The 11633-nt window shown below is 38.9% G+C and overlaps 1 protein-coding gene across 1 annotated transcript; it reads right to left on the bottom strand.

The window, feature by feature from the left end:
* Positions 1-1872: 1872 nt before the first annotated feature.
* Positions 1873-10347, bottom strand: LOC113009018 (alanine aminotransferase 2-like). Its single transcript, XM_080291344.1, has 10 exons — positions 10249-10347; positions 9400-9508; positions 9175-9311; positions 8011-8254; positions 7682-7761; positions 5420-5556; positions 4727-4889; positions 3647-3802; positions 2962-3074; positions 1873-2081 (listed from the first exon to the last, which is right to left on the bottom strand). The coding sequence occupies exons 1-10, from the start codon at positions 10345-10347 to the stop codon at positions 1991-1993; spliced, it is 1329 nt and encodes a 442-aa protein (XP_080147470.1). The 3' UTR covers positions 1873-1990.
* Between the last annotated feature and the right edge of the window lie 1286 nt (positions 10348-11633).

Here is an 11633-nt window from a genome sequence, read left to right on the forward strand (position 1 = left end):
AAAGGTGTACATTTGATAGTATGCAAGAAATCAAAACCTTTGCCTGTTATACTAAAAGTACAAAATGTAATTGTGAATAAAGAAAAAATGTTCCCAGATCATTTTCACTTCACTAAAATGTTTCAGCTTAAATGAACTTCTGCATTTGCTGTGTATATGATTGAGTTACAGACCACTGGGCACAAACGTTTGATGGGTCCTAGCTCCTTACATGACTACTGCTTTCTTACACTGTCAATCCAAATACTGACGTCATTACTCTGGTCCAATCATCTTCTCGCTTGCCTTCTTTGAGCCAATTAGCCTCTGCTTTGCATGGTTTAAATTGGTGCTCTCCACCATTCTTCCTTTCAGACTCCTCCCCATTGCTATCTCAGACACAGAGGAGTTCTGTCCTACCTCAATGAAAATACAAACTTCCTCGATCTAAATGACACAAAGTAAAGTTTGGGAGGGTTTAGGCTCCCAGTGAGCAGAGGGTAATTCAATATAAATCCATCTACTTACCAAGTTTACACTGGGACATGTGTCTTTTTTTATTCTGTTTTTTGTAACAGTGGTGATTTGAGTGTAAAAAAATATGAATTAATGAAATTTAGTTTAAGGTGGGACACAAAGATCATGTAGTGACTTAGCCATTCATGGAGATGCAACAATGTACAGTGTTGTGAAAAAGTACTTGTCCCCTTCTTTTCCTCATTTTTTGTGATTTTGTCACAAAAATGACACGAGTAAGTACAAAATGTAGTTTTTTATGTTGATGGTTGATGATGATTTAATTTATTAAGGGAAAAAAGCTATCCAAACCTAACTGGCCATGTGTGAAAAAGTAATTGCCAGCGCCATCCTTGGCATAAAGAACTGCAATTAAGTGTGATAACCAGTAATGAGTCTTTCACATGGCTGTGGAGGAATTTTGGCCCACTCATTGAAGAATTGTTTTAATTTAACCACAATGGAGTGTTTTTGAGCATGAATGTCCTGTTTAAGGTCATGCCAAATCCTCTCAATCAGATTCAAGTCCAGATTGTGACTAGACCACTCCAAGACCTTTGTTTTGTTGTTTTAGCTATTCAGTGGGAAGTTTGCTGTTGTGTTTTGGATCATTGACCTGCTTCCTAAGTTGTGTGTACTTGAGCTTCAGAACACGAATTGTTGGCCACACAGTCCTTCAGGATTTTCTGGTATAGAGCAAAATTCATGGTGTGGCACTGTTTTTTACTTCAAGTCATGTTTCTCTATTGCTATTGCTTTATGCTATTATGCGTTTTAAACTAAACTACAGTGTAGTTTAACTAAACTAAACTACACTGTAGTTTAGTTTAGTTAAGGTTAAACTAAACTAAACTTTAGCCCATCCTGGAAGACGGCAACAACCAGTTTACTGCCAACACTTACTTATCACTCATGCTTTCGCTTATGTCCAGATCTGTCCTGCTTCCACGGCATCTCCACACCAGACTAGCAGCTATTTATAAACACAATATTCTCAAAACATTTTGGGAATTTTTACTTTTACACAAAGTGATCACTAAAAATCTTAGTGTTTTAATTACCAACAGTTTAACTTCAGTGTAATCAACCAAAATCAGTTACTGCAGAGTGGTGGGGCTGCTTTCAAGGGCTCCCTTAATCACACGGATTTGCCACATATTTGTTTTGGATTTTTTTTTAACATTTATTTTTATCCCAAATGCCCCACTGACACAGCCCTCAAGAGATCTGTGGTTCCTCCCGGGACTGCGTCAGGGGGCTTTTGCTTGTTAGGGAAAGGTGTGAAAGGGAGAGTGGCTAAACTGCTGGTGCAGAGTATCAGTGCATAATCTGGTTAAAATGACAGATTAAGGTTTAAAGAGATCTCTATCTATACAGTAGTATTCACAGTTGATTTTATGTACAGTAACTACATTATTGGTTACATTGTGCTGCAAAGGAAGCAACAGCATTATTATTAAAAGGTGTTTCCTTCATTCTGTTGTTGACATTTTTATCAGGCAAGTTTTTCCAGCAGGCGATGGTGGAAAGAACGAAGGCGTGCCAAGATCTCCTCCAGAGTGGAAGGAGGAGTCAAAATACACAGCCTGAGAGAGAAGGAAAAAGAAACACACCAACACAACATTAACATATACTACCTTGAAAAAGAACAGTCACATGAAAACTACTTACATTTTTAATGTGTTTAGATCACCAAGCATTTGACCTTTGGAATAGTGCCTGCATTTGCTCGATTTTACCAATTTTAAATATATACAACGAAACTAAATAGAGCCCTACATTTCATAAAGTTACAAATAAAGGATCCAGATTGTGTGCTAATTATTAGAACCTAATTATTAGTATCTGATTAACTAGTACTTATATAGCATTTCTTGCACTTGCTCTAACTGAGCACTAGAAGCACTTTATTACAAGACATGTTTCCCTATTCACACACATTCATATAATGCTTTAATCTGTACTAAAGTGTTAGCCAGTAAACGTGGCTTCACAGAAAGATCTGTGAAACTGGTTTATTTTATTATATGTCTTTGTGTTGTTTCTGTGCTGCTAACCAACCAGGCTAGCAATAGCTGACAACTCTGTAATATGGCCACTTCTGGCTTTAAAAAACAACAACAACACAGTTAGGGACTTGAATGTTAACATTGAGGCTTCAGAAACCAAAGAGTGACAGTTCGTGGGTTAACTTAATCTTTTACATACAGTTTGCTATTTAAGATTTTTCAAAAACCTCTTTAAATAATGCGGTAGGAATGAGAATGCAATTCCAATAAAATTAAGCAATTAGCAATCAAAAAAGACCCAAGTAAAAATGTTAATGAGATAATGGTCAGCACAACAGCATCAGCAAACTGTTTATTTTGTCTACAAATCATTCTCTACATTTTTTCACAAAATCACACATTTAGGGGACTAAGGGCTAATTAAAGATCTGACTAGAAACATAAAATAAAATTTTACCTGATGTGATAGTTTTTATCTTCCTGTCCATTCTCACAACCTGCCCCCACACAAATACCCTCTTCTCTCAGCAACCTCTGACAGTAAAGCACATCCGCCTTCACTTCCAGCCTCTGAAATTAAAGACAGTAAAACATTGTATCAATTTATGATTTTCACTGTTACATAAAAATGCAAGCAATTAAATGCTGGATTTTTAATGTTAACAATTTTTTTTACTCATATATACTGCTCAAAAAATGAAGGGAACACTTGAAAAATCCTAACTTTTCCTGACTGAAATCCTTACTTTTGGTAAGATTATAAATCTCGCTCATCCAAGTTGTGGGAGACGAAAAAATGCTTCTCCCGCTAAATTGATTCTTTCATTCACCCAAGTGACAGAAGAAGTGACTTGGGTGAGATCCAAGTGAAGAGAGACCTTTTTTTCTTCAGCGTGCATTTATGTTCCCAAACTGGGAAGTCTAATGTGATGTGGGGCAGTTTATAAGTTAATATAAACTGCAGTGGGCTTTTATTTTGACATTATTTTAATCTTAAAAGCAAAGCTGTAAAAACATACTGGATTAAATTTTACCCCTGAAATTTAAAAAAGTAGGAATGTAAAGTTCCCTGAAATCGAATTTAAAAAAAAAACAGGCACACAATCAGAATAACATCCATATTTTTATCTTTGAAATCTCACCTTAGCCTCCTCTACGATGTGAGGTGGCAAGTGTACCCGGGGATAAAGAAAGAGTCCTGCCATTGATGGCTGACAGCTCATCCCTTCTACTCTATTCAGAAACTCACACGCCCGTTTAGCATTCTGGGAAAGAGTATCCTCAATATGATGAATCTCCTTTAAGAATAAAATAAATATTACTGTAGGCTGGGGAGCTCCTTGAAAAACACTCATTTACTCAACTGCAGTTTTATTCAACATATTGTATCTCATATCCTCTTGGATGCTATGGCTCACTGGGTCATGCTGACGCTGCACCAATGCTGTAAATATTCACAAGACTTTGGATTCACCTAACAGAGTATATCAGGGAAAGGAACAATCCCCCTGCCAGTTTAACAGTTCAAGTGTTATGGTAATGGTAAATGGCCTGCATTTGTATAGCGCTTTTCTAGTCCATAGGACCCCAAAGCGCTTTACACTACATTCCACCCATTCACACACACATTCACACACTGGCGATAGCAAGCTACATTGTAGCCACAGTTGCCCTGGGGCGCACTGACAGAGGCGAGGCTGCCGGACACTGGCGCCACCGGGTCCTCTGACCACCACCAGTAGGCAAACACGGGGTTAGTATCTTGCCCAAGGATATTTGGCATGCAGCCAGGGTGCAGCCTGGGATCGAACTACCGACCTTCTGATTAGTGGCTGACCTGCTCTGCCACCTGAGCTACAGCCACCCTCAAACACCCTTATTGGGATGTTTACATGCCTACATGCATTGAGTTGCTGCTATGTGATTGGCTGATTAGATATTTGCATTAATAGCTGAGTCGGTGTACCTTATAAAGCATCTGCTAAATGTACCATGACAACATGTAATGTGGATGCTGCGGCTTATGATGATAAACCAACAGCAAATCTAATTTCTCTGCAGTTTCCTTTAGTTTTGTGAATGTGTTTATCCTTGTTAAGCTCCTTATTGCATTTTTCCTACAGCATAACTGTTTTGTCTCCATGATTACACTTTAATACAATGCATTTACCAGAGATCCTTTTTGATTAAATAAAGACGTTACCATAGGACAGTCCCCTTACCTGTGTGTATGAGTTATAGGAAGAATCTTCAGGTCTAGGTGGATTAACACTAAGTTCCAGTGCCAGCTGTGGTAACACTGAAGCGCTGGAAATGACAGTTAAGTACTTTTTCACTGCTGGGTCAATGTTGATTACCTCCATATACCCTCCTCTCAGACCACCCCTAAACAAAGCAAATGCAGAGTTTAATAAACAGCATTGATTAACACTGATGAATGCTCTATCATTCAGGAAAGGAAATTCCAAAAGGTTAATTGTATTGATCTGGACATTGTATTTTCAGAGGCAGAGAAAACGCTTCTCGAACTCATTCCAGTGACTCCTTCAGTCACTCAAACCAGTGACTGACTAGGATGAGTGACAGAATCAACTTTGTAGGGTGTTCTTATATTTCCATCAGCAGTCGATTTGTATATTAAAAATGGACCCTATCGAGATGTCAACCACTTTTATGCTCTGAAGCTTTAAGAAAAAGTCAATTTTAGAGTTATTATATTTGAAGGCAAAAGTGATCATATTTAGACATGAGTGTTCATTTATCAACTAACAGTAGCAAGCTTGGTTAGAAAGTCCATAAACTGTACAAGTACATAGATATCTGTGAAATAGAGCTAACTAATAAGGACATTGGGATAATAGGGACAATGACTAACACATGTTGAGGTTAGACATTGATCATTGAATGACACTCACTCTCCTATGTGGGCTGTGGAAATTGAATGGAAAGACACCAGCTCCATTGTCTCAGCATACATTTTACCCATCTCAGACAGCACTTTCTTGTAGGAAATAAATTCTTTGTCCTGGCCGTACACACTATCCTGGTGCACCTAGACAGTACAAGTGAACATCAAAAGAAAAAGTGAAAAGTGAAAACCTGCACAACTCCTCCAAAGGGCAAGGGCTAAACTAAAACAATGAGGTTTTATGATATTTGAATTACTACGTGCTGACCTCGAGCTGCTTTTATAATAGCCCTCTGCTTTCTGACCTTGGAACTATGATCTTGAAGGATTACATACTAAAATTGTGTATTTTATTGTCTTTACCCATATGGTTGGAGAAGAATTTGCTTATGTGTGATTTTCTGAAACATTATAGCATCATTGTGGTAATAAAAACTGTTGTATAGCTCTCTCCATGCCCTTTTTAATATGACATATTACTTAACATGGTTTCTTGAAGTCAACCTTGGATGCTAACAATGAAAGTTTGAAGACAATCAGTTCCCTCATCTGCAAATGGTTACTGGACTTCCTGACCAACCGCCCCCAACATGTCCGGCTGGATAACCGCTGCTCATCTACCATCACAATGAACACCGGTGTACCACAAGGCTGTGTGATGAGCCCTTTCCTCTACTCCCTCTTCACCCACGACTGCAGACCTGCTGATGGTTCCAACACCATCATTAAGTTTGCAGATGACACCACGGTGATTGGCCTCATCAGTGACAACGATGAGGCCGCCTACAGGGAGGAGGTGGATCGTCTGGCTGAGTGGTGCGACACAAACAACCTGCTGCTTAACACCGAGAAGACCAAGGAGCTCATCGTGGACTACAGGAGGAATGCTGACCCACATCCACCCATCCACATTAAGGGGACGGCTGTGGAGCGTGTGAGCAGCTTCAAGTTCCTGGGAGTCCACATCTCCGAGGATCTCACCTGGACGACCAACTGCTCCAAGCTGGTCAAGAAGGCTCACCAGCGCCTCTTCTTCTTGAGGACTCTGAGGAAGAACCACCTGTCCTCAGACATCCTGGTGAACTTCTATCGCTGCACCATCGAGAGCATCCTGACCAACTGTATAACAGTCTGGTACGGGAACTGCTCTGCCTCGGACCGGAAGGTGTTGCAGAGGGTCGTGAAAACTGCCCAGCGCATCGCCGGAGCACCACTTCCTGCCATAAAAGACATCTACAGGAAGCGGTGTCTGAAAAGGGCTGGGAAAATCATCAAAGACCCCAGTCACCCATCACATGGACTCTTCACCCTCCTGCCCTCTGGGAGGCGCCACAGGAGCCTCCGGACTAAGACCACCAGGTACCGGAACAGCTTCTTCCCCACAGCTGTCAGACTCCTGAACTCTGCCTCCTGACATCTGACCCACGTTAACTCATGGACTGAACATACACACACACACACACACAATGGACAACTGTACCCTCAAACACACAATAATAACATGGAGTGAACCACCACTCACAACCACTAGCACTTTATATAGCCTCTGTAGAAATTATCCACACCCTCACTTACCTTAACTGCACTACTGTATAGCCCTGTGTAAACAATCATTCTGTACATACGATAATTTTTAACCCTACAACTGTTTACAACTTGCATAGTTCCCATTTCTGTATAGCTGTATATCTCAGATTCCTGTAAAGTTATTTATTTCATATTCTGTATAGTTTTTCATATTTATATCCTGTCCATATCCTGTCCATAGCTTGTACTCACTACAGCCTGTACATACTTATAGTTATAGAATATTCACAACATACTTCATACCGTGTACATTATAACATAATAGACCCATTTCTGTAATATACTTACATATCTATATTATTGCTAATATATATTGTAATATATCTATATCACTAAGCACTTCTGGGTGGATGCAAACTGCATTTCGTTGCCCTGTACCTGTGCATGTGCAATGACAATAAAGTTGAATTCTATTCTATTCTATTCTATTCTAAAAAAAATTGTGGGTAATATAAGTTTGTTTTGTTTTTTTTTACATATTTTTATATTTGGTTTCACTTGATTTTCACAAACATTAAGTCAGCTCGAGCTGTTACTGGTAGCTACCATCACACAAACTTTGTACATGATATTTTGAAAACTGTGGAGGTTAGACTGCTAAAAAACAGGCAGGCAAAAACAGCCAGACTGATGATGTACTCTTTCTCTTTGAGGGGAGAGTAAACGTTATGCTTGTGGTCACCTCTTCAGCCAGTATGATGAGGCCATTGGTAGCAGCAAAGTGAATCACCTTCTCAATAGTTTCTCTGTCTTGCACGTAACCTACCAGGGGAAAAGTCACATTATTGAATGAGCTTCTATGAAGTAGCTGTAAACCACAAATCCACATGTGCAGTGCAAACAGCTAGAAAGAGACTCACATTTTAGTTTTTATTTAACTCTTAGGCTTTAAGACAGTTGACCTCTTAGCATGATATAGTTTTAAAAAGAGGACGAGGATTCTCTTAACGTATACACGAATATAGAATAGATCAAAAGCTGTGCAGGATGTACCAACAATGGGCTGCTCACCTGTAGGTTTTCCTGGGTTGCTGATGTATATGGCTTTGGGCTCACAGTGGACTCTTCCAGCCTCTAAAGCTCTATGCAGCTCATCCAGGTTTACAGCCCAGCCTTGTTCTTCAAAAAGACGGTATGGAACCAGTGCCAGCCCAGTCATGTCCAGCAGCATGGGCAGAGTATGTGGACAGGGCATGGGGGTCAGCACACCTGTCTGAGTTTTGCCCTCTCCGCTGGTAAGCAGGTTCAAAAACACCTATAGTGCAAAAATTATGTTGTTTTTGTCATAATAATAATAATAATAATAATAATAATAATAATAATAATAGATGAAAATAGTGGGTAGTTTTGTGCATGATCAAAAGATGTGGTTGCAGCAAAGTGGTGAATTCACAGTAAGGAATGGTGTGGGACTGATACACAGTGGCGGTGGTGCTCATGGTCAGTGTTCGGTTACATCAAGCATAGCAGAGATTAATTTTAATTTAAGCTGAAGAGAGTTGATTACAGCTTAGACTCATTCACTCAAGTCCTCCTTTATGCCAGTTATATACTATGATAAAGACACTGTTAGTGTAGGAAATAGAAATCAGTCTAAATAGCTGGGGGGTTTTTTGTTTTTCATTCACTGCTTGTATCCTAGATACAGATTCAAGCTAAGTACATTTGTATTCTCGTGTGCTGATATTTTTATATTAAGATACCAGCAGGTTCAGTTACCTTTGTATAAAAATAGATGGTAGAATTGTCCTTCAAGGAGCTACCTTTTACTTTCTTACTCTGAGTACATTTCAGAGTCTGCACTTGTTCGCTTCTGCAACTTCTTAAGTGAAGAAGTTGCAGAAGTACGTTAACTTTTACTGCATTTTACTTTTCCTTTTTCTTGGCTTTGCCAAGTGGTTACATTTCTGGTGGTTACAAGTTAAAGGAATGGTTGGCCTGCGTCTCACAATCAGGATTTAAAGTGTCTGTCAGAGTCCAGAGAATAAGAATGATTTGCTAAGAAACACACCACATCACTCACAGATTACATCTGGTGGAACACCTTTCCAAGAATTGGCCAATTTTTAAGCATTTCTTAAGTAACTAATTATACAAAGCAGAAAGATATAGCTTTATTTAAAAAAGAAAACAAAAAGAAACCTTCATTAAAATGTTCAGTATAAAGTGTCACACCGACAAACTCTTCTGTAATCCAGTAGTTAAGATAATGTCTTCTGGATGAGAAGGCACGCCACCATCTCGCCTTGTGATAAATTCAGAAATGCTTTTCTGGACTTGTGGTAAACCACCGGAGGTTGTGGAGTATGAACCTGTCACAGGCAAAGTGATTAGACTGGCCAGCAGAAGCATTTATACTCACTTTGTGCATTGCTTGCAGATATAATTGTTTTTTCTCACCCACACTCCCTCCAGAACACATGTCCAGAAGCTTCTGTGCCCTTTGCCTGACATCCAGAGGAAGGCTTTTTTCTTTGAGGAGCTCAGGGTACAGACACACTGCCATAACCTAAGAAAGCAATCAGAAAGTGATGTGCTCAGGTTGACAGAGAAGTGCAGGTAAAATTCACAGATGATACATAAAACACCAACCTGGCGAATAAATGAGATAGGTGGCATTCCTGCCTTGTGTGGATCACCTGAGCTGACATCAATCACACTCTTGAAGGGTTTTTTTACACTCTGGAAAAATACGTCAGTGTTTATCAATATTGACCGTTTTTTAAATTGACAGCTAAATTCTATCTATGCCAATCATGTACTTATCTCTTTAACCCTTTGACATTTGGTTTTCCCTTGGCTAATTTAAACTATATAGAGATAGAGAATGAATTCAATATTAACCATATATGACATAACCATAGCTTATACTTGTGGTTAAAAATGTACACTCATCCTCATCCATTTCCTTGACGTGGAGGTCAAGGAAATGCTGGCCTTTTTTTTTGAATAAGTAGAAGAATAAGAGAGCACAAGGGAAAAAATAGTCTGATCTGTGGCCTTAATATTTATTTGGTTTTCAGACATTTCATTTGTAGTAACTATCAAGTTACTATATATATATGTATATATATATATATATATATATATATATATATATATACACCACAGGTGGATATAATCCTTTGACAAAAGAGGATAAGCTGCAGATGTGTGGTTGACCAAATTGAATGACTACTATTTACTATTACACTGCTAACAATGACTCATAATTTATACTGTCTCTCAACTTCTTTACAGCTGACTCACCTGTGCAATCTGCTCTGAGATGCATGCTGCTAGACCCTGCAGGTTCACTGGGGCTCGGATCCCACGCACCCTGGGATTCACGTCCTGCACAGTGCTCATCTCTCCTGATTCAACTGTCTAACTGATCAAGGTCCAGTGAGAGGCCTGGAAATACACTCAGGAGGCGGGTACTTTGTAATTAGAATACCCGCCTCCTGATGAGTCTGGTCTTTAAGAGAAGACGGTGTCAGATTATTCAGCACCTTTTAAATTCAGATTTAGAAAAGAGCAAATGAGGAGAAACTAATACGGAAGAAATATACTCTTTCCTTCAAAGTTGCTGCTGACTGGTACACTCCAGGCTAATCACAGTTTGCCAGTGGTAACGCAATAGTGTTATCTGATTATATCTGAAGTTTTTGTGCCTTAATTGTTAAACTGCCTTTAATATCTGAAATTGTCCATATGACTTTTTCAACTGTGACACTTTTTGTATAAATAAAGCTTAAAAATGAATTTTACATACTTGGATATCAGCATATGTTTGAATCGGAATCCTTTGTAGTTTTTCTGCAGTCTGTTCATTTTGTTCGCTTTTAAATGTTTACCAGAGAAGTCTACTATTCTTAGAACTTGAACTTGTTCGTTTAAGACTTTTCCTACTTTAAAAACAAAAGAAATGTTTTAACCTTGTGACAAGCAGCACAGTCTGGAGTTTAAATATAAAACTAACTGCTTGTTACTGACTGACATAATGGGCCTTAAGTTCAAAAGTATAATCATACAGCAAAATAAGATCTTTTATTATTCCTTGGTGTAATAACGTTTTAAAGAGTTAGTACAAGCAGATATTGTCATGCCTTTTTAAAAAACTGAGTATATTTTAATCTGGGAGTATTTCCTGTAATTATATCTATTGTCGCTCTATGAATTATGTTAACTTTGCAGCTTTCTTCTTGTTTGATGGCAGATACTCCCTTCACCCTGGCCAAAAAGCCTAAAATGACCAAAGAAAAGTGGGAAACAGCTAAACATGAGAGGTTTTTAGACAAAATTGGTGGTTTTTTTCCATTGATTAAGCACTTTTTCCAGCCAAGAGTGATACCATATATGCCCTATAGCTGCAGAAAAGGCTAACATTGTTATCTTTTTACAAAAAAAACCAGCTAAACATAAGAGGTTTTTGGACAAAGTGTGTGTTCTCCATTCTTTAAGCACCGGTTCGAGCACCAGTTCGAGCACCGTTTAAGCACCGGCACCATTTCAAAAGTACCGGTTTGGTACTGGTATTGGATAAAACCTAAACGATACCCATCCCTAGTGCTCAGTGTGTCTGGTTTTGCTTCCCCTTGTCTCATTAGGTCTGATTCATCCCAGCTATCTTACCACCTGTTTCCATCCTCTCA

Source organism: Astatotilapia calliptera, chromosome 17, assembly GCF_964374335.1.
Source record: "Astatotilapia calliptera chromosome 17, fAstCal68.1, whole genome shotgun sequence".
Classification (NCBI taxonomy): domain Eukaryota; kingdom Metazoa; phylum Chordata; class Actinopteri; order Cichliformes; family Cichlidae; genus Astatotilapia; species Astatotilapia calliptera.

What these genes read in the sequence shown, in the direction of transcription:
- LOC113009018 (XM_080291344.1), bottom strand. Translation starts at nt 10,347, where the DNA reads ATGAGCACTGTGCAGGACGTGAATCCCAGGGTGCGTGGGATCCGAGCC. An exon ending in GATTACAGAAGAGTTTGTCG is followed by an intron (nt 8,255 to 9,174) that starts GTGTGACACTTT and finishes TTTGCACTATAG; the next exon opens with GTGTTTTTGAACCTGCTTAC. An exon ending in TCCACAGCCCACATAGGAGA is followed by an intron (nt 4,890 to 5,419) that starts GTGAGTGTCATT and finishes TGCTTTGTTTAG; the next exon opens with GGGTGGTCTGAGAGGAGGGT.